The sequence below is a fragment of the Thermothelomyces thermophilus genome, chromosome 5 (genome assembly GCF_000226095.1).
Source record: "Thermothelomyces thermophilus ATCC 42464 chromosome 5, complete sequence".
NCBI lineage: Eukaryota > Fungi > Ascomycota > Sordariomycetes > Sordariales > Chaetomiaceae > Thermothelomyces > Thermothelomyces thermophilus.
The window spans coordinates 911,773-936,261 of record NC_016476.1 but is presented as its reverse complement, the minus strand read 5'-3'; the positions used below and the strand labels follow the sequence as shown (position 1 = coordinate 936,261).

General features: G+C 41.5%; 2 protein-coding genes across 2 annotated transcripts; both read right to left on the bottom strand.

The window, feature by feature from the left end:
- Nucleotides 1-18,153: 18,153 nt before the first annotated feature.
- On the bottom strand, nucleotides 18,154-18,801 carry MYCTH_26583 (uncharacterized protein; the record flags this gene model as incomplete). Its single annotated transcript, XM_003664851.1, has 2 exons — nucleotides 18,154-18,600; nucleotides 18,703-18,801. Coding segments are annotated over 2 exons (546 nt in total), but the record flags the coding sequence as incomplete, so codon positions are not given.
- A 3,120-nt stretch (nucleotides 18,802-21,921) lies between these two features.
- Nucleotides 21,922-24,099, bottom strand: MYCTH_2308117 (uncharacterized protein). Its single transcript, XM_003664850.1, has one exon. The coding sequence runs from the start codon at nucleotides 23,872-23,874 to the stop codon at nucleotides 21,988-21,990; it is 1,887 nt and encodes a 628-aa protein (XP_003664898.1). The 5' UTR covers nucleotides 23,875-24,099; the 3' UTR covers nucleotides 21,922-21,987.
- Between the last annotated feature and the right edge of the window lie 390 nt (nucleotides 24,100-24,489).

Here is a 24,489-nt window from a genome sequence, read left to right as displayed (position 1 = left end):
TAATATATTTATCTAGAGTCTTAGGCCGATCGTACTTATATAGCTTATCCTTGACCTTTTCCTTTAGGCCATTATAAAACAATTATATTAATGCCTTATTATTAAGCTAAGACTTGAGTATATCCTATCTAAACTATATAGCATAGGAGGCTACTAACTTAGTCTATTAGAGATTAGTAAGTCTTTCTTATATATAAATCTTCTCATCTTTATTATTAAAAACTTTCTAAAGTTCTTCTTCGAAACGGTTATAAGATTAAAAGACTGCCTATATAAACGCGTCTTAGTCATCTTTGTCTTCCTCTATGAGATAGTCATTCTATATAGGCTTAAACCATCTAAGTGCCTTACCCTCTAGTCTCGTAGCTATATAGAGGACTTTAGCTTTGTTATCTAGAAACTTATCGTCATTAAGCCAGAAGTAAGATCGGAGGTTTGTCAGGAATCCTACGAGATCCTCCTTAGTTCTTCTATATTTGCCAGGTAGTTCGATCTTGATATGCTTCGCTTTAGCGCCCTCGAGTGCCTCGATTTTGGCATAGGCCTCGTTAACTAACTTCTACAAATACTTTTCGCGGTTCTCGAGTTCCTTAATTCGAGCTTAAGCAGCCTTATCTCTCTAGTCTAACTCCTAGATCCGCTACTAGAGTTAACTAAGCTAAGTGAGCAGCTGTTCGGCCGTAACGTTAGTAGCTATATCAATGTCGAGGTCGAAGTCACCTCCGTTCTGAACTATAATAGAACAAAGGGAGTAGTAACAATGTATGACGAACCTAACTCAGACTTCTTCTAAAAGGGTCTAGACGGAGGTAGGTTGAGTGTGACGAGTAGGCAGGTCATCTAAGGGATTCGGTGAAGCCAAAGGGTTTATAACAACACTAGAGTTATCTCTTATAGTAATTAGCAATACTTAGTATAAGTACTGTGATTATGATTGTTACTACTGGTGAACTCCTAGAGTCTACTATAACGAGTGACTATCTATATGTATATATAATCCTAGTGATCACTCCTAATTACGGTGATCGTAAGTAATCGTATGGTGGTGATCACCCTGATCGCTGGTAAGCGTAGTGATCACTGTACTTCCTATGTTGTAATTGGTCCTTCCGTTCCTTTGGCTTGATTAGCCCATTTGTGCCGGTGGCCTAGGCAGTATCTGTATATATATTTCTGTGACATAATAAGAAGTTCCTTTTACCTAAGACGTTCGTTAAGGTAGATAATCCTAAGTTTGTTAAAGTAGGTATAACGACCTTTCCTATTAGTAGAAGGGGTACTTAGGTAATCGAGAACAATCTAAATAGACTATATAGACCGTATATTAAAAACCTAACGCTTAAAGATATCACTATCGTCAAAGAATTCCATATTAATATTGTCTTAGAAGCTCTATTACTTAAGGCAAGCGCTTAGTACTATAGCTTAGATTGCTTACTACGTTTTAGAATACTAGAAAATAACGTTATACTTTATAAGTTAGAACATAAGTATAATCTTACCTTCCTCGAATATAAGCTACTTTCCTACTACCTAAGCTTCCTAGACTATATCTTAATTAGTAAAGCAGGTATTATAAACGTTCGTATATCCTTATAGAATGTATTTACTATATATAGTAGAAGGTCCTAGACGTAAGTATTACCTACTATAAGAGAGGATACTAAGGATCTTTGACACTTAAGAGCTAGCTACCTTGGACTAGAAGCATTAAAAGCGCTTATTAATAACGTTAGAAACGTCTATATCAAGGGGATAGCGCGTATTAAGTACGAGAGCTACGCTTATACTTACGTAAATAAGGTTATCTCTAGAAAAACACTACCTAAGTAGAAGTCTATATATCTATTCTAGCGAGTAGCCTAGGATCTATTTAACTATCCCAAAGTAATTAATAGATTATAATGGCTACTTATAATTATTAACGAGTATAGTAAGAAGCTCTTCCCTTTCCTCTTAATGATAAAGTTACTAGACTAGATTATAGGAGTAATCTAGAATTTTAAGAGCTAGGTAAGACGCTAATATAGGCTTACTATCTATAAGATTAAGTAAGACAATGATATTATAACGATTAGTTTAATAAGGTATATACCGACATGCTACTAGACTTAGGCTATAGAAAGTGGTATTGATCTTAAACTCTTATCTTTATATACCTATAAGCTTAATAGACTAGTAGAGCAAGTAAGGTAAGAACTGATCTTACACTTAATTAAGATACTTAACGGTATAAATCTACTTATAAAGCTCTAGTTAGAAAGTATATAAGCGGTAGCGTACTTATATATAATAAGCCTAAGCCGTACTTACTTATTTAGAACTCCTAATAAGGTACTCTATAGCTAGTTTAAATAGTATTTTTGCTAATACAAACCTAGCTTAATAATTATGTTAATTAGTAACTTACGCCTAGACTAGAGTAATATCTTTATATATAGATGCTAGGTATATATCCTCTATAAGGATAAGGAAGCTAAGCAACATATAAAGGACTTTAAGGTACTACCATATAGGCTAATAAGGTATCTTATAGAATATTACGTATTTAATATCTATCGCGTTTAGATACCTAAGCTTAATAGGGTTATTATAACTTGTAACGTTTACTTTGATAAGAAGACTTTCCACTATCTAGGCAAAGAGTAGCTAATGGAGCTGTCGTTAGTAATAGCAAGCTAGGAAGTTAATCAATTCGATCTTAGCAAAGATTCCTAGGATAGCGATTTTCTCTAGAAAGCATTATAATAGACCTAATAACTAGTAGAAGACTCCATTATAGTGGCTTAGCTACCTCTATTATAAGAGAGTCTAGCGGTAGACTAACCTCTCTAATAAGGTTAAGACTCGGGGGTAAGGGAGCTCTCTAATATATAGCCTATAAGCGAGTAATTAGTTCTAGAGACTCTTATAATAGAGACGTAAGCAATAGACGAACTCACCAAATGGATAGAAAGCTTTAGAGGACTCTTGACCCTTAAATATATGCCTAAGCCCTTAGTAGTATACCCTATACCGGCTAGAAAAGGGGATATCTACTAAGAAGTAGGAAGGTTTAAATTAGGGCCTTCCTGGTCATTAGCTAGCTAACTAAACGCTAGGGAGAGTAGGGGAGCCGTCGAATCTGATAGAGGAATGCCTTCCATGGAAGAATCTAGTATATATAATGAGTAGATAGAAGAGCTAAGAGCTAGGGACGGTACTACTAATATATCGTACCCTGCTATAGAATAGGAGGAACAGAGCGTTAAGCGAAGTCTAGATTAGCTAACGTATTCTCTAGAACGTAAGAGCAAAGGAAAAGCTATTTAATAACCTCCTATAAGAAGAGGTAGAGGTAGGAGGAGGGCTTATAAGCCTAGGGACCTTGTCTAATTAAGTAAAAGACTATAAAATAAAGAGAGGGTTGATTACTACTACTCCTTTATCCATATAACTAAGGAACTCTAGTAATAGTTCTATAAGACTTACCTACCTAATTAATAAGAAGCTTACCTAGAGGGCTAGAGTATAAGAACGATATATATAGTGTTCACTACTATTATACGATAGAAGGATACTATATACCTTAGAGCAGCCCTAAATAAGCTACGTTAGCATATTAACAATCTTACTCGCGTTCCTACTAACTAGCAAGACCTATATAACTACCTATTAGGATAGCAGTTTAAAGACATGGCTTATAAGGAGATATATAACTTAGAGAGTAGGGGAACGTAGAAGATCGTACCACGCGAATAGGCGAAAGTACAACCTATCCTATTAAAATAGGTCTTTATATATAAGTTTAATAAGGACGGTTTCTTAGAGAGGTATATAGCAAAGATCTATATATAAGGAGATCTATAAGATATTAGCTTAGTAGAAAGTATATATATAGCTACTCTAATGGTATAATTATTCTATATAATAATGGCAATTGTTATATACTTTGACTTAGAAGTTAAGTAGTTTGATATAATATAAGCGTTCCTTAACGCCGAACGACTGGAAGACGATCCTATCGTCTACGAATTACTAGAAGGATTTAAGTAGCTAGGGAAATTTGTAGAGTTACAAAGAGCTCTATACGGCTTAAGAGACTTGCTACTCTTATAGTATAAGGAGTTCTATAAAACGCTATTAGAACTAGGTATAGAACTATTAGATAAAGAGAAGTGCCTCTTTCTAAGCTACGATAAACATGTTATCCTAATCTTTTATATTGACGACTTCTTAGTCTTCTTCTATAAAAGTAATACTATAGCGGCCAAGTAGGTAATAGAAGGAATTAAAGCTTAATATAACGTCGATAAGCAAGGTAATATCGGTTAGTTCCTTAGTATTAGGTTAATTTAAGACTAACCTATATATAAGATATAGTTAATCTATAACTAATATATTAGAAAGGTAGTAAGAAGATATAGGCTAGATATACTTAGTATATATAAGCTAACTCCCTTAAGCTATAAAGAACTTAAGAAGTTCGAAGGAAGCGTTACTAGTATATAGATTAAAGAGTATTAGGAGCTCGTTAGATTAATTCTATACTATATAGTTATACTACGTCTAGACGTTATATACGCCTGTTTAATACTCTCTTAATACCTGACTAACCTAGGACTAGACTACTTGTCAGAGGCGTAACGAGTAGTAAGATATCTATTTAGGAGCTCTTGCCCATTAATCTAGTATAGAGGCAAGCGAGCGCTAGAAAGTCCGACGCTTATAATCGCTAGGGACGCTTTGTACGTAGATGATCTAGATATACGGTTTTTGTCATAGGGATATATCTTCTTTCTGTTCGGAGGTTCTATTACGTAGAAGGCGTTATACCAAGATACTATTATAACGTCGAGCACTAAAGTAGAACTTCTGACGCTCTCCCTTATGGTAAGAGAGCCTATAGCACTTAAAAGGCTATTTATAGACATTAATCTTTAGCTTAGGGAACCCTAGAACATTTACTATAATAATTAGCAAATGATAAGACTAGTAATAGCTAAGAACAAATATATCAATACTTACCTATAGTATATAGATATCTATAATATATAGTTATACTAGGAAGTAGCGAAAGGAACATTTAAAGCTATATATCTACTAACTAGTTAGATTCTAGTAGATAGGCTTATTAAACGACCTGGCTAATAAGCCTTTAAGCGTTAAAGGGCTCTCCTTAATCTTTAAGATATTAGGTATAAGGTTATATAACTAGGGGGTAGAAAATAAGTTAAATTTACGAAATAAAATACCACCTACTACTCCTTATCTACTACTATTAGCTATTGCTAGGATTAATAGCCTTGCCCTTGCCTTTATCCTGGCTAGGTAACGATATAGCACCTGACGTATTATTAGATATACTAATATAAGCTTTACGATCTTCCTTGATCTTATCTAACTAGTAGAAAATATTATATATAGAGTAGGCGATCCTTATAAAACGTATAAGTTTAGCCTTATTAAGCTTATACTCTTCTATATTATCCTTAACTTGCTTAGGGGAGACACTAGCACGTTAAAGGTCATTCCGAAGAACTATATATAACTTCTTAAAATCCTATATATAACTGTTAGTATCTCTATCTCGCCTACGTGTCAAGGGTAGAGGGCAGGATCTAAGGACTTATAGAAGCCTTAGTACCATCTAGTAAAGCCTTTGTCAAATTCTTCGCCGACCTAACGTAAGAAGTAAGACTATTTTAATTAGTATAAGTACCACGAAAGCTATTAGACATGTAGGCAATCAATATATATATCCTTATACTTATAGTAATTATAGGTGTAATAGTAGTAGCAGGAGCTAGCACCGGAATGATTATGACATTTGCTAAAAGAACGTCCTACTAGAGCTAACTATATATACATTCTATAGGGTACCTTATAAAGCTTGCTAGCTTTAATATTACTATATTTAATTAGCTTAAATGATCTTAATATAACTAGTAAAGCACTAGAAAACTATAAAGTTAGTAATAAAATTAATCGAATAGAGATAATAAGAACACTTATAGTATAAAAGCTTTAGCGTGCTTATATTTTTAGGGCATTATAGGAGTAAAAGTCAACCTATTAGTAGTTATAGTGTTCGTAATGGGCATGCCTAACAAGTCATCTATTAATTTAAGTATAGGAGGCATTATCCTATTATTATTATAATTGAAACTAATAATACTATCGCTATTATAATTATAATAGCTATATTTGATCTATAGCTTTAAAGGAATTGCTCTACTATACTTGACTCTTTTAGACTTCCGAATACGGAAGGCAGGCCCCTAAAGGAGCTATCAAGGTAAGAGTGACAAAGGATATAATACCAAGAACAGTATCACTATAAAGCGTAGTTAAACGACTATCGCGTTTAACTAAGGGGTATGTCAGAAGCTATAGAGCTTCTAAGATTATTAGCTACATATATACCATAGCTATATAAGGCTGTTTAATATATTAGCCAGTTCCTTTATCTATAAATATTAGTCATTTTGTCTCCTTTATAGATAGTTTAATAAGGCACTCTTTCCTTTGTATAGCCACCTACTATAGACTGCTTTTAATGCTCCCAGAAGCTTATCACTACATTTATATCACGGAAATATACATGCAGATGCCGCCTAGGCCACCGGCACAAACGGGCTAATCAAGCCAAAGGAACGGAAGGACCAATTATAACATAGGAAGTACAGTGATCACTACGCTTACCAGCGATCAGGGTGATTACCACCATGTGATCACTCCTAATCACCGTAATTAGGAGTAATCACTAGGATTATATATACATATAGATAGTCACTCGTTATAATAGACTCTAGGAGTTTACCAGTAGTAACAATTATAATTACAATACTTATACTAAGCATTGCTAATTACTATAAGAGATAACTCTAGTGTTATTATAAACCCTTTGGCTTTACCAAATCCCTTAGACGACCTACCTACTCGTCACGCTCAACCTACCTCCGTCTAGACCCTTTTAGAAGAAGTCTAAGTTAGGTTCGTCATATATTATTATCACTCCCTTTGTTCTATCATGGTTTAGAACGGAGGTAACTTCGACCTTAACATCGACATAGCTACTAACGTCACGGCCGAACAGCTGCTCACTTAGCTTAGTCAACTCTAGCAGCGGATCTAGGAGTTAGACCAGAGAGACAAGGCTACTTAAACTCGAATTAAGGAACTCGAGAACCGCGAAAAGTACTTGTAGAAGTTAGTTAACGAGGCCTATACTAAAATCGAGGCACTCGAAGGCGCTAAAGCGAAGCGTATCAAGATCGAACTACCTAGCAAATATAGAGGAACTAAGGAGGATCTTATAGGATTCCTAACAAACCTCTGATCTTACTTCTGGCTTAATGACGACAAGTTTCCGGACGATAAAGCCAAAGTCCTCTATATAGCTATAAGACTAGAGGGCAAGGTACTTAGATAGTTCGAGCCTATATAGAATGACTATCTTATAGAGGAAGACAAAGACAACTAAGACGTGTTTACATAGGTAGTCTTCTAATCTTATGACTATTTCGAAGAAGAACTTCGGAAAGTTTTTAGCGACAAAGACAAGAAGATTTATACGTAAGAAAGACTCACCAATCTCTAACAGACTAAGTCAATAGCCTCCTATGCCATATAGTTTAGATAGGACATACTTAAGTCTTAGCTTAATAATAAGGCATTAATACAATTGTTCTATAATGGCCTAAAGGAAAAGGTCAAGGACAAGCTATATAAGTACGATCAGCCTAAGACTCTAGATAAATACATCGTATAGGCCATTAGGATCAATAATCGACTCTACGCACGAGAGTAGCAGAAACGAGGTCAAATGAATAGAACTACGGTTAAGGCTAACGACAAGAAAAAGCAAATATACATCAGTACCTCGTACAGGACGTACCCTAGAGCTATAGATATAGATATAGCATAGAAGCAAGACTAGAAGAAGGCAATTAAAGATAAGTCTAATGTTACCTACTATAACTACGGAAAGAAAGGGCACTATAAGCAAGAATATTAGAGCCCGAAGAAAGAATAGAAACTAGCCCCTAGAAAGGAAATTATAGCTATTGACGAAACTACTAAGGACGTTATCAAAGTAGCGGCTATAAGCTACGAAGACAAGGATAGTGACACGGACAGTCTCGGACACGATGGTAACGGTGAAGATAAACAAGTACCGTACTCCGAACTGGTCACTGTAGACCTAGAGACAGGTCTCGCCGAATAGGACACGGTAGGAGAGTATGTACCGCCAATTTTGATTCTCCTAGCCTTGAGGCAGTGGGGTTTTATAGTTATATAGAGGCGGGATAGACTATAGATAACCGACACCTAAGGAATCGAAAGACCTAGACCTAATACTCTATTCCTCTAGGAACGAATTAAATAGTACTATAACGAAGTTTTCTGACTTAATATAGAACTATACGAACGGGATAGACGCTTGATTTAACTTATCTAGTAGAGCGATAAGATGAGGGACGAGATAAGGGAACTCTGACGTGTTATAGAAACCATTAAAGGAGAATAGCCTATAATATATAATAGGCCTAATAGCTATACTAAGTACCTTGACGATTAGCAACTTAGTAACGATATATAGAACCTAGAATACTAGTTTATATAAGCGAACTGTAGGAAAGACGAGTATATATAGGAAAGCTACTAGAAGAAATACTCTTATCTTAGTATTAGAGTACCTATAGCCTATATATAGTAGGAAGGATTTAGGAAAGAATTCCAATACCTCCTAAGCGACGTTACACGACTATACCCTCGACACGAGGCACATGCACAAGTGCCCTAGTTCTAGTATATAGCGTACGAATGCCAATATTACTTCCGCGACAAATTCGAAAACAATCACTAGCCGACCCGATAGGAAAACGGGGACGGAGGCTTATACCCCGTGGAATAGGTCTACGATGTAGGAAACAGAGCGGCCGAATTGCTCTGGAAGATCGAAGCCCGTGATCTAGGAAGCATTATAATAGTTCCAAGATGAGCCTGGCCTAGGTACTATGGAACGGGACGAGATATATAGGACTTATGCTAGAGTAACGATTACCTCTATTATATAGACAAAAAGAAATCGCGAATTCAGGAGCTTTAGATAAAGCTATAGTATATACGACGAAAAGTAAAACGAACTTAATGGTAAGAAGCCGTAAGCACTTAATGGCTTATAGAAATGAGTACGATTAACGAAGCTACTATTAGCTAAATAACTAGAGAGGTTAGTACTAACCTAGGAAACGGGTTAGGGCCCTTCGAGGGGCCTAGAAACCATTAACGCCCGTGTAGCGGCAAGTGGTAGCATAATATAGGAGGAACTAGCACAAGAGACTACTATACCGAGACCTCCCGGCAGAAACATAGGAAATCGCTACAATCTTTGGATGACGGCAACAAGATAAGCGATTATAGATAACAGTATAGTGGAAATAGCACGAAATGCTCGTACTAGTAGATAGTAAAGCAGAGATAAACCTGATTTTGCCGACACTTGTAAATTAGCTATAGATACCCTAGAGAATAAAGTAGAAGTATAGTATAGTCAAAGGGCTATTTCCGACGTAATAGGTACGTAGAGAGACTAAACCAATCGACATTACTATAGCAAGGAAGACTATAGTAGTCATATTTAGCATCGTAGATATAGACAATAACAAAGATATAATATTAGGGTTACTATAGCATGAAGATTACAACCTAGACATTAGCTAGAAGAATAGTAGCTACCTATAACCCCAAACAAAGTCGTATTTGACTAGCGAGATAGGGAGCGTACAAGGATCGCGAGCAGACGATGCTTAGAGAAAGGCATATCCTATAGATCTACCGTAAGAGACGGACAGTAGCAGGCAGACTACTATAAACTCTAAAAGAGGCGGTATAACGACATCGATATCGCGATAAGAGGAACAAGCTAAACCGCCGATAGCTATTCTCTCTATTAACGAATGTAAAGCACTACAATTAGAGCAGTAGGTTAAGATAGGAGAAATCGCTAGTATTGCTATAGATAGAACCAAGTTCGTATATTATTAGAAAACCGAGAGACGAGACAAGACTAGGGAAGTACTAAAGGAATACGAAGGATACCTAACATTTGAACCAAAGCATCTAGAAGGACTACCAGAACACGGCCTATAGGATTACGAGATCAAGCTCAAGGAAGGAGCATGACTAAAGTTCTTTAAGATTTACTATACGAGCTAGATATAGAACGAAAAACTTAAGCGATATTTAGAGGAGAACCTTCGAAGAGGATATATCTGCCTATCGACATTGCTAGTAGGCTACCTAATCCTATTTATGCCTAAGAAAGACAGAAAGCTATAGTTATACGTCGACTATTAGCAACTTAACAAATAGACTGTGAAAAATCGATACCTATTACTACTAATCTTATAGCTCCGAGATTAGTTAGCAGGAGCCTAATATTTTACATGTCTTGACTTACCATTAGCCTATAACTATATATAGATCAAAGAAGGCAATAAGTGGAAAACGGCCTTTAGGATACCCTATAGCCACTATAAGTACCTTGTCATACTATTCGGACTTACGAACGCGCCAGCAACGTTCTAAGCCCTGATTGATCAAGCTATCCGACCCTTTCTTAACAAATTTGTAGTATGTTATCTTGACAATATACTTATCTTCTCTAAGACGATAGACAAACACTGGAAGCACGTGATAGTAGTACTAGACGCACTATACGCGTATAAGCTATTAGTTAACAAGGAAAAGAGCGAATTCTATATTAGGAAGATAGTCTTTTTAGGATATAAAATATCCCTAGGACAAATCTAGATAGAACCTTCAAAGATTAAAGCCATTAAGAATTAGCTACAACCGATGTCAGTCACGGAAGTACAAAGTTTCATCGGATTTATAAACTTCTACCAGATGTTCATTAGGAACTTTAGAGCAATCGTACGACCTTTATACGAACTTACCAAAAAGAATACTAAATTCTAATAGGAAGAGCGATATAAGCAAGCATTTATATAGATCTATAACGCCATTACTAAAGATCTAGTACTAGTACTACTAGACCCTAAGAAGCCATTCGAGGTAGAAACGGACGCTTCAGACTACACTATCGGAGGACAATTAGGACAACAAGACGAATAAAGGAAGCTACATCCTATAGCCTTCTTTTCAAAGAAGCTCGACAGACTACGTCTCAATTATTCGATTCACGACGAGGAATTACTTACGATTATTGAAGCTTTCAAGGAATAGCGACTATACCTCAGTGGTACAATTAAACTAGTATAAGTATATATAGATTATAAGAACCTGCGATACTTTACGACGACAAAAGAACTTAACAGACGACAAATATAATAAGTAAAATTCCTCGTAGAATTTAACTTCGAGATCCGCTACAAGAAGGGCAAAGAGAACGTACGAGCAGACATCTTAAGCCAACAAACAGATTATACGGAAGGACGAACGGGAATAACACTACCGTTATTTAAGGAACGGACAGACGGAACGCTATATTACGAAACGTAGACACCTATAGAAGATGATCTACTTAACTCGTTCCTAGAGTATTATATAATCTTTCGAGAAGAAAGGATCAACGAGACATAGTATCAAGCAGCACCTAGACTAGTAGTACCTAACGGAGTGGAAGAAAGAGATAGGAAACTCTAGTACCAAGGCAAAGCATATATCTATAACTAGGATCAATAGCTACAGATGATTCGAGAACTCTATAAGTCGAAACTCGGAGGACACAAAGGAGTCACGAAGACTGTCGCACAAGTTAAGAAACACTACGACTTTCTATAGTTAACGGCACAAGTTAAGGAAGTTATATAGAACTATAACATTTGTAATCGAAGCAAAACGGCACGATACAAGCCGTACAGGCTACTTTAGCCACTACTAACAGCTAACAAACCATGGAGTTTAGTTACAATAGACTTCATCACAAAGCTACCAGAATCCAAGGACATAGCCACAGGAGTGACCTACAACAGTATTCTTACTATAGTAGATTGCCTGACTAAGTAGGCATATTTCTTTCCCTATAAGGAGTCCTAGACAGCGGAACAGTTGGCAGATATAATCTATTAGCAAGTTACATTAGTGTATGCTTGGCCGCAAGAATAGATCACCGACAGAGACACCAAGTTCGTATCGAAATTCTGGCAAGCGTTAATATAATGATTAGGCGTCAACAGCAAACTGTCAACAGCATATCACCCGCAGACTGACAGACAAATGGAGCGACTAAACCAAGTTGTTAAGTAGTACCTCTGCTCTTACGTTAACTACTAGCAAGACGACTAGGTCATACTATTACCAATAGTATAACTCGCTTATAATATGACACCAATGGAAACGACCAAAGTCACACCGTTCTTCGCGAACTATAGATATAAAGCAGACCTTAGGCAAGGACTAGAGGTTACAGTGCCAAGAGCAGCAGTCAAAGTAGAACAAATATATATACTATATAAAAAGCTTAAAAAGGAACTCAAGTTTGTCAAGACTAGAATAAAGAACTACTATAACAAATATAGGCTCGAGGGACCTTGCCTAGAGAGGGGAGACAAAGTCTACCTAATTATATAAAACCTACAAACTAAACGACTAAGCACAAAGCTAGACTTTAAGAAGGTCAGACCCTTTGTTATCAAAGAACGAATTTTAATATCTAACTACCAACTATTGTTACTATCATCTATATGACTATAGACAGATGTTTTTTATATTTCGCTTCTCAAACTAGCACCGAAAAACGCTAAGGTTGCTATATATATCGAAGCAGAAGATGAGGAAGAAGAATAGGACGTTAAAGAAATTCTAGATTTATATATTATTAATAGGGAACTGTAGTACCTAGTCAAATAGCTTGATTTTGGACTAGAAGATAACTTATAGGAACTAGTCAAGAACTTGAACTGCCTTAAGAAACTAGAACAGTTCTATTAGCAGAACCTAGATCGGCTAAAGGCAAACCTAGGACAGAACCGAAAATAGCGCCCCAATTAATAACGTTAATGCCACCGTTAAGTTATACAACGGCCCCCGATTCCTACTATTCTACTGCCTCTAATTCGTCTAGATTCGACAAACCCCGAGCGACCATATCTGCCCCCTTCTCTACTAGGAACTCTTGTTATTTACAAACCTAAGTTAGACAGGCTAATGCCTTAGAAGCTTTATATTGATATTCCTATAGTAAGGCTTTAGCCTCTTTCTCTTCAGCCTTTAAACGACGTTGCTCGTATATAATACGATCTACTACGTTACGATTAGAGACGTACCCTTATAAGAAAATAGGAACTTACAAGAAGAAACTAGAACGCCAGAACCATCGTAAGCACAACCCTAACGCATATAAGCCTCGTAGCGACAAGATTTTTCAATCATCTTACACACTTGGTTATACTCTATATAATAGGAATATACCATCACTACAAACCTGTGATCAGAAATAAACTAAGCTAAACGCTTACGACGAATAGACGCTAGGGATCTATACGCGTTAGATAGTATAATTGATAGCACAAAGGGCAATAAGGACTAAGGAGAAAAACACGTATAAGGAATATAAGGGATGTTAGCATTATTTAAAACGGCCTAAAAAGAGGGCTTTCGGGTCGAAAGCCTCAGAGGGAGGGCATCATATCATAGAAATATATATACAGATGCTGCCTAGGCTACCGGCACAAATAGGCCAATCAAGCCAAAGGAACAGAAGGACTAATTACAATATAGGAAGTATAGTGATCACTACGCTCACCAGCAATCAGGGTAATCACCACTATACAATCACTCACGATCACCGTAATCAGGAGTGATCACTAGGATTATATATATATGTAGATAGTCACTCGTCATGGTGGACTCTGGGAGTTCACCAGTGGTAATAATCATAATCACAGTACTTATACTAAGTATTGCTGATTACTGTGAGAGACAACTCTAGTGTTGTTATGAACCCTTTGGCTTTACTAAATCCCTTAGACGACCTGCCTGCTCGTCACGCTCAACCTACCTCCGTCTGGACCCTTTTAGAAGAAGTCTGAGTTGGGTTCGTCACAATTTGGCACAGGCTATACACGTTAACTAAGCATCTAGCCATTCTAGTTGTTCTAGCTTTAGTAGTGTAAACTCGTAGAACTTAGGATAGCTTCCTAGGAACAATAATACGTTAACATCTATAGTAATTCGTTTATAAAGAGCTAGAAGTTTAACCCTAAGTACAAATCCTATAGGTTAAGTTAGACCCCCTATATACCGACTACCCCTATTTTCCGACCACTTGGCAAACCTACACTGCTTCCTTAACCTAACCACTTTAACTTACCATAACTCTACTAATTCCATACTAAACAAGCTCATCTTTTAAATATATATTCGTTAGCTTACAATGGCTTATACTAAGTAGGATTTACAAGATACAATTATATAATACTAATAGGGTATTTGGTTATAACAAAGTATCTATAAGGAATTTGGTATTCTAAGGACAACTTTCTATAACCGCCTCTATAGCTCTTAACTACATTTAATTGCTTCCAAACCATAGTAATCTCTTAGCTAGGTATAAGAAGAACGACTTACTAAGTAGGTTTTGATCTAGGCTGCCCTAGGTATTCTACTAACGTATATATAAATTAAGGAGTTCGCTAGCTATATCCTCTAGGCATAAGGAGCAAGCTATATAATAGTTAGAAAAGGCTAATTAGCTTAGTTTCTTCGTAAGGACCCTATTCTCAGAACCTAACAAGCCTATGAGATAGATTTAGTCTATATTAATAGCGTTACTAATTTAATTATATATAGTTAATAGCTATAGCTAAGTATCCTAGCTATTAAGGGTATCTTACTAGCTAACTATTAGAATATAGACAAATATAGCATTATAGAAGGGCAGGGAACTAACGGTCTAGTAGTTAGAAGTACCTAAACGTGTATGATTTAATATAAAGCTCCTAATTTACGTACCTAGACTTCATTCCTTAAGTATATCCCTATAATAGGGATATCCCTCCCCCTAGTTATTATCTTTAAAGGTAAGAGTCTTTAATAATAGTGGTTTCCTATCGATAAGATAGAACTAAAGGATTAGAGGTTTATAGTAATAGAGATAGGCTAGACTAATTAAACTATTATAATTAAATAGCTCTAAAAAGTCTTTATTCCTTTTAGCTAGCTAGAGAATAGTTCTTAATAACGACTTCTAATATTAGATAGCTATAATAGCTATATAATTAATAACTTTATATAACTATATTATAAGAATAATATCTAGTTACTCTTTTTACCTCTATATACTTCCTATATTCTCTAGCTATTAGATCTATTAGTCTTTTCCCCCTTAAAGTATATTTATTAGAAGCTCCTTAATAATATAATATCCTAGGTAGAATTATCTATCTTAGGTAAATAGACGATAATTAGGTATATTATTAAGGCTTAGAAAGAGGCTATTATAGCCTAGAATATTAAGATAAAATAGAAGATATTCAGGTTATAGCTAGTTAATATAGTAAAACCCCTAATAAGTAGACTCCTATTAGAAAATTCGAATAACCTAACTAATCCTAATAAATAGCTAGCTTCTATATAGACTTTAGAACCTATTTAATACTCCTAGCCTTTAAAAGGAGCCATTAACCTAATTTTTAATATATTATAGAAGAAGTTAGACTTATATAGTTAGCTAACTAATCTATCTATTAAGACTTGGTACCCCTCTATATATAGGCTCTGATTTAGGAAGGTTAAAAAAGCTTTCGACTAGAAGGACTTTAAATTAGCTTAGTTATAATAGGAAAACAAAGCTCTAAAGGCATAGTTAGAAGCAGCCTAGCTATTAAAGAGGAAGAGGGTAATAGTAGATCTAAACGAGCAGTTTACGATGATTAAATAGATCTACTAGGCCTAGATAGAAGCCGGCCGTATAGAGGACCCTACTGCCGAAGAGAGTGGCTTAGAAAGTATAGAATCAACGGCTTCTTATATTATAGTTAGTTAAACAGGTCTGTAATATATATGGTTAAAGAAGATAGGTAGTTATGGGTGCCAAGGTTTGCCAAGCGGTCGGAAAATGGGGGTGGTCGGTATATGGGGGGTCTAACTTAGGTTACCTGATCATCACATTTGCCGTTAAACTTGTCTATCACCTGAACTTAAAGTTTCCAAGGTCTTTGTAATTGTCCACCTCCTTCCGTTCCACTCACATACTGTACTTTAGCAAAGGCTATTATAGCCCTCGTGGTGCTTCACTTAGATCTCCTGACACCATCCCCTCCCGCGTCTCCACAGTTCGCTCCACTAGGCAGCTCGTCCCGGAGAAGGTGATAAGGCGGAGGACAGCTGACCTGAGAACTCTGGGGTAGGATCAACGAGTGCAGATTGAAGTATCGCTCCAGGCGGCAACCGAAAAAAAAACAAAAGTATCATGCCTCTGATGGACGCCTGATCAATGGCCGGGAGGCGTTCCGGTAGCGTGGGCCTAGTTTGCCATGGAGGAAACCGCCCGATGCGGAGGCAGGATACCTAGGTAGAAACGCATAAATTAAACCCGTCCCTCTTCCATCCCCGGCCACGCTGTGCCTCTTGCACCCTCCTCAGGAGGTCTGTGCATTCACGTAAGAGGGCAAATGGTGCCCTGATATCGTAATGAGGATCACGTGTGATTGGGAGCGCTCGCATGCATCCCTATTTCTGCTGTCACAAGATGCTAGCATGTTTTGCTCTCCCAAGGGCTGCAACAGGTCTTACCTCGGCCAAAATTTGCTGGGATTGGGTTATCCCTTGGATCTCTTAGAGATGCGTTATGAGCTGTCACCACCTTGCGAAGGAAGAAGTCTGCTGGCATGCATTGGTGAAGTTGCATTTCGTTACAATATATTATCTCGAGGAAAAGCTCTAGTGGGCGGGCAAAAAGGAGATGAGTTTGGTCATTAATTGCTTCCACTTCCGGAGGGAGCCGACTCGGGGTGTTGAATCACATGAGCTGTTGCACGTACAAGACGTAGAGCTTATAGACCAGCCATGACATCCATGAGCAGTCCCTTATTGGTTGCCGTGGGGGGTCCAGATCTTCCTACTCAATGCGAACATAATCATGTCACGTCGATTCCAGGACTCATCTAGCCCCTGACGGGGACTGAGAGCCAGAAACGGCTAGGAGAAAGAAACAGAAACTAAGTACCATTCCTGTCACGGAACAGCCTTGGCAGGAGTAGTGTAAGGTGCGGCAGCCATCGGTATAGTGTAATGGACACACCTGGCGGGCAGTTAAAGTCGTCGAGTCGTTTGTGTCACTTGCAGGCGTGCGGATAGTATGGTACAAACGTCTGGCAGTAATTAGGAACTCGCGATGGAAACAGTTAATTAGTCCTGCACTGATCACATCACCTCAGACCAGGTTACGGATAATATCTCGCCGGACGGTGGATGCGGGCGGGACCAGTTGGCGACTCTCTGTCTGGGTTGTGCGCAGTTGAACGATGCATGGGAAGTTACGACGAGGGAGCTCACGTGCCCACGCGCTCCCTGCTGCAGCTCGTGTGCCCTTTTCATACATGATTATATGGACTGGTTGGACGTCATCTGGAGTCATCACGAGCTGCTCGACAAAAAGGGGCAGCCGATGTCGATCAGGTCTCTAGATTCTTGAGGCAACCGTGTCTCGTTGCGTCAGGAGGGAACGGCATCCTCACATTCTACATCAGTACCTAGACAAACAGTGAAAACGGACACTGCGGGGAAGTGTACATGGACTGTGGTAACAGCACGCATCATCCCGGTGCCTGAGTTACGGATTCCTGTCTATACCATGCCTCATCGAACATCTATCGCGTTTCGAATCCCTCCAAACCCGCAGAAAAGAGTATGATTTCCCAAACCGACCGCCACAACCATCATGCAACTTAAGGTAATCTGTTCCTCCGGGACTGCCAACACTTTTCTGTGACTCCATACCCTCTCCTACCCCATCTGTTTTCCCTTGCCTGGTTCCAATCTTCAGGCGAGCAGAACAAGCCAGAGAAGCGTCATCGCTCCAACAGCCCCAACCGCCACCGCCTGGGAGACTCCGCGGTAGGCCGCCGCGCCCGCCTCGAGCTCTGCGCCGCCTTGGAACTTGCCCGCCAGGCCATCGGGCAGCTGCGGCCCCTTGCCAGAATCCCCCTTGCCGTTACCCTTGGCACTGACACCGCCGCCAAATGACGCGTTCGACGACTTGGAGAGCTCGAGCGCCCAGTGGTAGCACGGCTCCTGGGCCACCTGTGGCATCTTGCGCGCCTGTTCGCCACACGCGGCCCACAACTCCCCCACCATGGCCCAGATTGGCACAATGAACGTCGAGTGGCGCGCCTGGTTGAAGCGGTTCAGCTCGTCCAACCCGGCCGACCGGAAGCGCGCTCGGAAATCCATCTCGCCGCACGTGTCGCGGTCCACGCCGCCCAGCTTGTCTGCCATCGACTTGAGCGAGGGCGGGTAGGTCGGGCGCGGCGTCAGCTTCGGCGTGATGCGGGCGGCCACCTGCGAGCACTTCTCCGGGCTGGTCGGCGTGCCGGCTTGCGTCGGCTTGGCGGGCACTTGGGTGAGGACGAAGACGGATGGCCGACCCTGAGATGGGGCCGTGTTGGTGCCGGCATCGGGTGGTCGCTGCCCGACGGGTGTGCCGGGGTTGTTCGGGTTCGGGCCGTATCGAATGGGAGTCGGTCTGACCGGAGGATACGTGGCGACCGGAGTGAGAGGGAGCTCCCCGGCCATGGCAAGGGCAAGGATGCCAGACAGCACCGGAAGGGACACTGCAATGGACCGCATGATGGTGATGTTGGTGAGCGGAAACTTGCTTGCTTGAATGAAATGAAAACTAATGTTGACAATACGACAACGGCAAGTTATTGATGTAGCAACGAAGCCAGAAACAAGCAGTATAGTGTTGGTGCTGAAGATGTGACGGATTAAGCTGTGTGAAAATAGAAGAGGAAGACTGGCTGCGAGAATGTGCTCTTTATGTCTGAACTCGAGCCACCCGCGATTGCCCTCTTCGCGTCTCGCTGTTCTTCTCATCCTCGCTATCGAAAACGAAGGTGCTATTCATAACAGTGCTTTATCTCCTTGTGACTGCCGTCCATGGGCGGACGCTGCTTGGAGCTTCTTTCCTTGGAATTCAAAATCTCCTGCAGCCCTGCCAACTGCACCACAAATGGAAAGTCCACTGGAACGATGTTGGGCATGACTGAGGTCGGGCAGCGCCACAGCTTCCAACTTGTCAGAAACTGTACCAGCAAGGAGATGGAAATCAGCACCTGATGGCAATCAGCATCCGTAGAAATGCTCTTCTCATAGGAAGGCCCGAGCCCCTTGTTATATCAGCAAAGCAACATCACTCCTGTGTAAGGTAAATCCCCCCCCCCCCCCCCAGCATGTTCCTGGCAACAACTTTATCGTTTCAAGCGCAAGATTTCACGCCTGCCATGTGGTAAGAAAATAGTATGGTATGCTGCTTCCCTCAACAGACAGAATTGTTGAGAGTCTCCATGCCCGTTTGTACCTGCCACTCGTACTGAGATGACCGGGTTGCTATGTTTTCCTTGATTTTCCATGTTGACGTCAGGAGCCTACCGAGGCATCTTGCAGAGAGGTAGCAGCGGCGCAAAGACAGAGAAACGTAATGCCCTGTCGTATTCTTTGAGATAGGAGACTATCTGCAGGAACAAAATACCGACGATACACACACCGATTATCAGCGCTACTCGTGGATGCGCATGTATGTATTTTGGGGCTCATTCGACTCGTTCGTTTCATATCCGTCACGTGTTTGAGGTCGACCCTACGTCGCTGACTGTGCTCGGAGATCTTCAGTAACGATTGTCCTTTGACCCGAAATGAGAACACATTCCTTTCTTGACTACTTCCCATATCCGCCTTACCTCGCCAGTATTTATCCCAATCCGTTTCTCATCCCCTTTTTTTCCCCGATGCCCCCTTTTCCTCTCTTCCCTTCCACTCTCCTTTGCCTTTTGTCAATACCGTGATCAGCTCGCCTAGCCGTTTTTGCTGTCTCTGGAACCGATCCACATCACAAGCTCCTTCACCAGAAGCAATACCAACGAAGCCACCTGCTGTCCGGGCTCCGTCAGTCTAACTGAATTCAATCGCCGGGGAGATTGTGCCGTCCACAGATTTTGCCGTTTCATCCGCACTCTTCCTTCCTCTTTCGTTGCTCCGCTGCCCTCCTCAATCCAGCCCACTCTCTTGGATCTTCATTTTCTGTTTCGCATAGATGCATTACAGTCTCGTTCGAAACCGGCTTCCGGTCTTCTAGATCTGGATCTTCTTCCGGGTACAGACCATCCTATCTTGGCGCTGATAGCAACATCAGAGAAACTGCCAGGTACCTCGGGCAGGAATAAGTCACAAAGCTTCTCTCGTCATCGGTCGGTACAATGAGAAGGGCAATTCACGGCTGAACCATAATCAGTACTGTAATTAGCCTTAACATTTCTAATGTATTAAACTAGCGGCAAGACCCGACTGTGACTATAAAGGACTCATTATGCTGTAGGATATTATACATTTATAGCAGTTACTTTTACCCGCTCTACCTTATCGATACATCCTCGATGACTATATCTAATCTAACATATATATAGTTACGCAAACGTATCTAGAAATGGCTGCTTAATTAGGGGTTGACCCGTCAGCATTAGCCGTACTACACCCCGAGGTGAACCGAGCACCCTTAACGTATCATCTCCGCCACCTGCTCCCTAGCGCCAGCATATATAGCGTGTCTGCCGCTTAACACGATCAAATCCGGGATATGACATTGAATGGAGGGCTTGCTGACGTTTACAGAATGTCCGGCTTGTATAGAGACAATGGATTGCTAATCCTACGAAGAAGACCCAAGAACGTCCACAGCGCGTGGTGAGCTCTATAATAGCTCAGATGTGAAAGGAGAAACACTCGTAAGACATCCATCAAAGACCAAAGTAAACATAAGGAATCCAGAGCGGCTGCTTCCGATCTGAGACACCTCCCAAGCCCGCAATATAATTAGTAATAACTCACCAAGTTAACAGAAAATCTGTTCCAGGTGTTGCAGCTTGGCAACGGTTATGCCCCTATCACATTTGTACGCGTTTTGCCTCAAAAGTGCGCCCTTGCCTTCCATTTTGGTAAAGAAGTTCAAGTTCTGTATGGGATGAAGTTGGCTTCGCGAGCAACCATCGCGGCCAGAGAAGGGACGCCCCCTATTGCGGAAGCCAAAAATCTCTTTCCCAACAGCCAACTGCCTACATCCAATTCAGGCTGGCAGCTTCCACAAAGAAAATACGCTTCAGGTTCACACATTTCCCTTATAAACCAGCTGTATGAGCCAGCACACAGCAGCCAGTTTCCATCCTCGGCTGTGTTTGCCCAACTCTCCGGTGCTTGTAGCGGCACGGCAGAGCATTCCTCATTCTTCTCTACTCCGTCGTTTGGAACCGGAGTATGACGGCTTTCCGGGTCCCTCGTCAGATCGTTCTGGTCGCGATCATCGTAGTATGGAGAGAGACGGCAGCTATCGGGCCCCTGATGTGCTTCAACCCCAAGGCTGGAAGCGACGCTGCGTAGACTCGGGGCCTGAACGCGTGAGTCCAGAACAGATCTGGCCTGGGGCGAATATAGAAACCGCTTATCCCACTCGTCGTTGTTAAGGGATATGGTGCCGTCTCGATTAGACGTCTTTCTGCATAACTCTACGGAGAGCCCAGGATTGTATTGCAGAATGGTGGTGTCGCACAGACTGTTGTCAGGAGCAAATGCCTGTCTTTGGGCTTGAACGACGAGAAATAGTCGGTAGCACCAAAGCCGGCTCTGCATGTTTGGTGTGGTTAAGACAGATGGGTTCAATCGCATTCGATGCGGACCATGAGTGTGTGCCCGGTAGAGGCCAGAGGAAGCGAATGTTGCGTGAGGGAAGAACATCTTCAGAAAGAGGAAACGAACGAAATTCCACTACAGTAATACAAAGGTGCTTTCCTCAAGGCCAACCTGATCCAAGAGAGATCCGTCCATACATCCATCGAAGTAACACTCTCCGATCAGCGTATAACTGCCTCCATCGGAAGATTTTCGCAGCACGACCGGAATGCTGCAGCCATAGAGCACACACACCAAATCTCCCTTTATCGCCTTCTCCACAACCATACCGATACGGCCGGAGCGGCTGACCATCAGGCGGAACGACAATCGAACGACCGTGTCAAAAAACCGACCAAAGAATGTCTTATGCTGGGACTCATCTACGTTAGGAGCGGGGCCTGAGGAGTTGTCGTCGGCCTGGAAGCTGTCATGTAAGATATCCTCGAAGCTGCGGCCGTGGATCTGGAGGGATCTAGTGCACTGAAACCAATATAACAATTCTCTGGGAACGGACTCCTTGGATGCGGTTATGATGCGGTTCAGGAGCCGAATAAAATCCCGGAAGAAGTCCGCGGTGGGCATCGGATATCGCAAGAACCTATCGAATCGGTCGAATGTTAAACTTCGACACACACTCTCTAGAATAGCTGTCGTCGAGCATGGGAAACTAGAGCAACATGAGGATTGCGTCGAATTCCATTCGGAGCTTTGGACCATTTCGAACTGCCTGGATCCGGCGAGGCCATCGATTGTATCAACAACAACGCCTCGAACTTGTAGTGCCGAACCCTCAAAAGCATACACAGCCTCTTTGTTCTTACACGCCGAATAGTAAACCGAAGGGTCAATGTCAAGATGTCTAGGACTGCGAAGATTGCCAACGTGGCTCTTGGAACTTTGACTCGTCATGGAGGGAATTACCACGGGATTTCGCTTTTGCCAGTCAGGCACCCAGGATGGCCGTATGGATCCTGATGGCGGTGTGTATGTTGAAGCAAAACAGATGATATCTAGAGACTTGTAGTGCGTGATGAAAGATCGGGTGAATCGCGTATAGACCTCCTCTGTTCTGAGCGAGTAATCAATCTCCAGCATGGACCGATCAGTCGCGAGCGCCATAACGCCGTAGAGTCGATCCCGATCATCCGAAGCGTCCATGCAACAGAAGTAGGCGGCCAGGGCAAGAAGAGAAAAGCTAAGGCTGGCTCCTGGTTTTCTGCTGGCCTTGTATAAACCCCATGCTCTTCTCCGGTTGTTGGCGTGCGTGAATGCAAGAGTCTCTTTGATGCCGGTCGAAGTGCATTTGTCGGCTATACCAATGCTGCGGCATACGGCGACCCTGCTGACGTTGCGCATGCCGCACCAGAATGTCACGCTCGGGGCCAGCACAAATTCCTGCACGCTCCAGATCCTGGACCACCACCTCCGTGAGAGAAAATTGGTCAAAGCTTTCCAGTGGGTGCGATAGTGGTCTTGCTGTAGCGTGGCGCGGAGTTCCGCAACACTGAGTTTGCGTCGGCTCGTTTTGTCGAGAAGCTTGATGAAGTCTATCGCAAGTTCGCTGTCGCTCGAGGCTTCTCCCAACCAGGCAATGACAGATTCCGCCTGGCGGTAAATCACGTCCATGTGTCCCACTTGCTGGGCCCTCTCTTCGAGATTCGCCTGGTCGATGCAGATTGAGTCTATCCACCACCATTTGCCGTCAAACAGCATGTTCCTGGATCTTAGGGCCTGGAAAAAGGGCTGGAGCGTGTTCAACACTGGGAGTTGCCGTTTGTCTATTTCAATCTTGAAGTTTTTCTGAGGGCGGCCTCCGTCGGAAGCCCAGGTGTAGGAGATGGAACGGTACACAGGGAGCGGCTCTTCAAACGAGAAGGTTTCGAGAACCGCGCATATGTGGTCGCCATCTTGAACAAATTTGACCAGCCGGATCTGGTTGGGCTGAATCGGATTGTAAGTGTAAAGAGCAGTTCCAGCCATGGTTGTCAATATGGTTTAAACGAGTAACGCAAAGGTAAGGTGATATGTCCCATGTGTGAAGTAGGTTTCTGGCGATTCGCAAGAGGGAGCGAGGGACATTCATAACATTGAAGCCGCAAATATTAAGGCAACCATTCTGTCAGGATGCCGCGGAGGCCGTTTATGTTGCATTGCCCCCTCGGTCGCCTGCAAGTTCAGATACCGACCTTTGCAGATGCATTTACATGCAAGTATCCAGACGACATTGGCTGACATGGCGGCAGGGGCAACCGCGCAGTTGTGTAACCGCCACTCCCTGGTCACTGATCATGCGTGCATGCAAGCTACAGCGCCAGTGCCCGTCCTGAAATCGGTAATTAGACCTTATCTCCACACCCTCACGCACGGAAAGGGCCGGTCCAACATTTCTGCCCCCAAGATTTTGGTGAACCTAAAATGTCTGGGCAGTGCATCCTAAAATGCCTAGGCAGTGCATCCCTAGGCAGTGCATCCTAGGCAGTGCATCCTAATATGGGCAGATTACAATTGGGCAGGCATGCAGAATTCAGCCGCAAAGTGCAGATCCCGCAACACAGAAACAGCAAGGCTCCCGCACGCGCGGATGTTTGCCAAGAT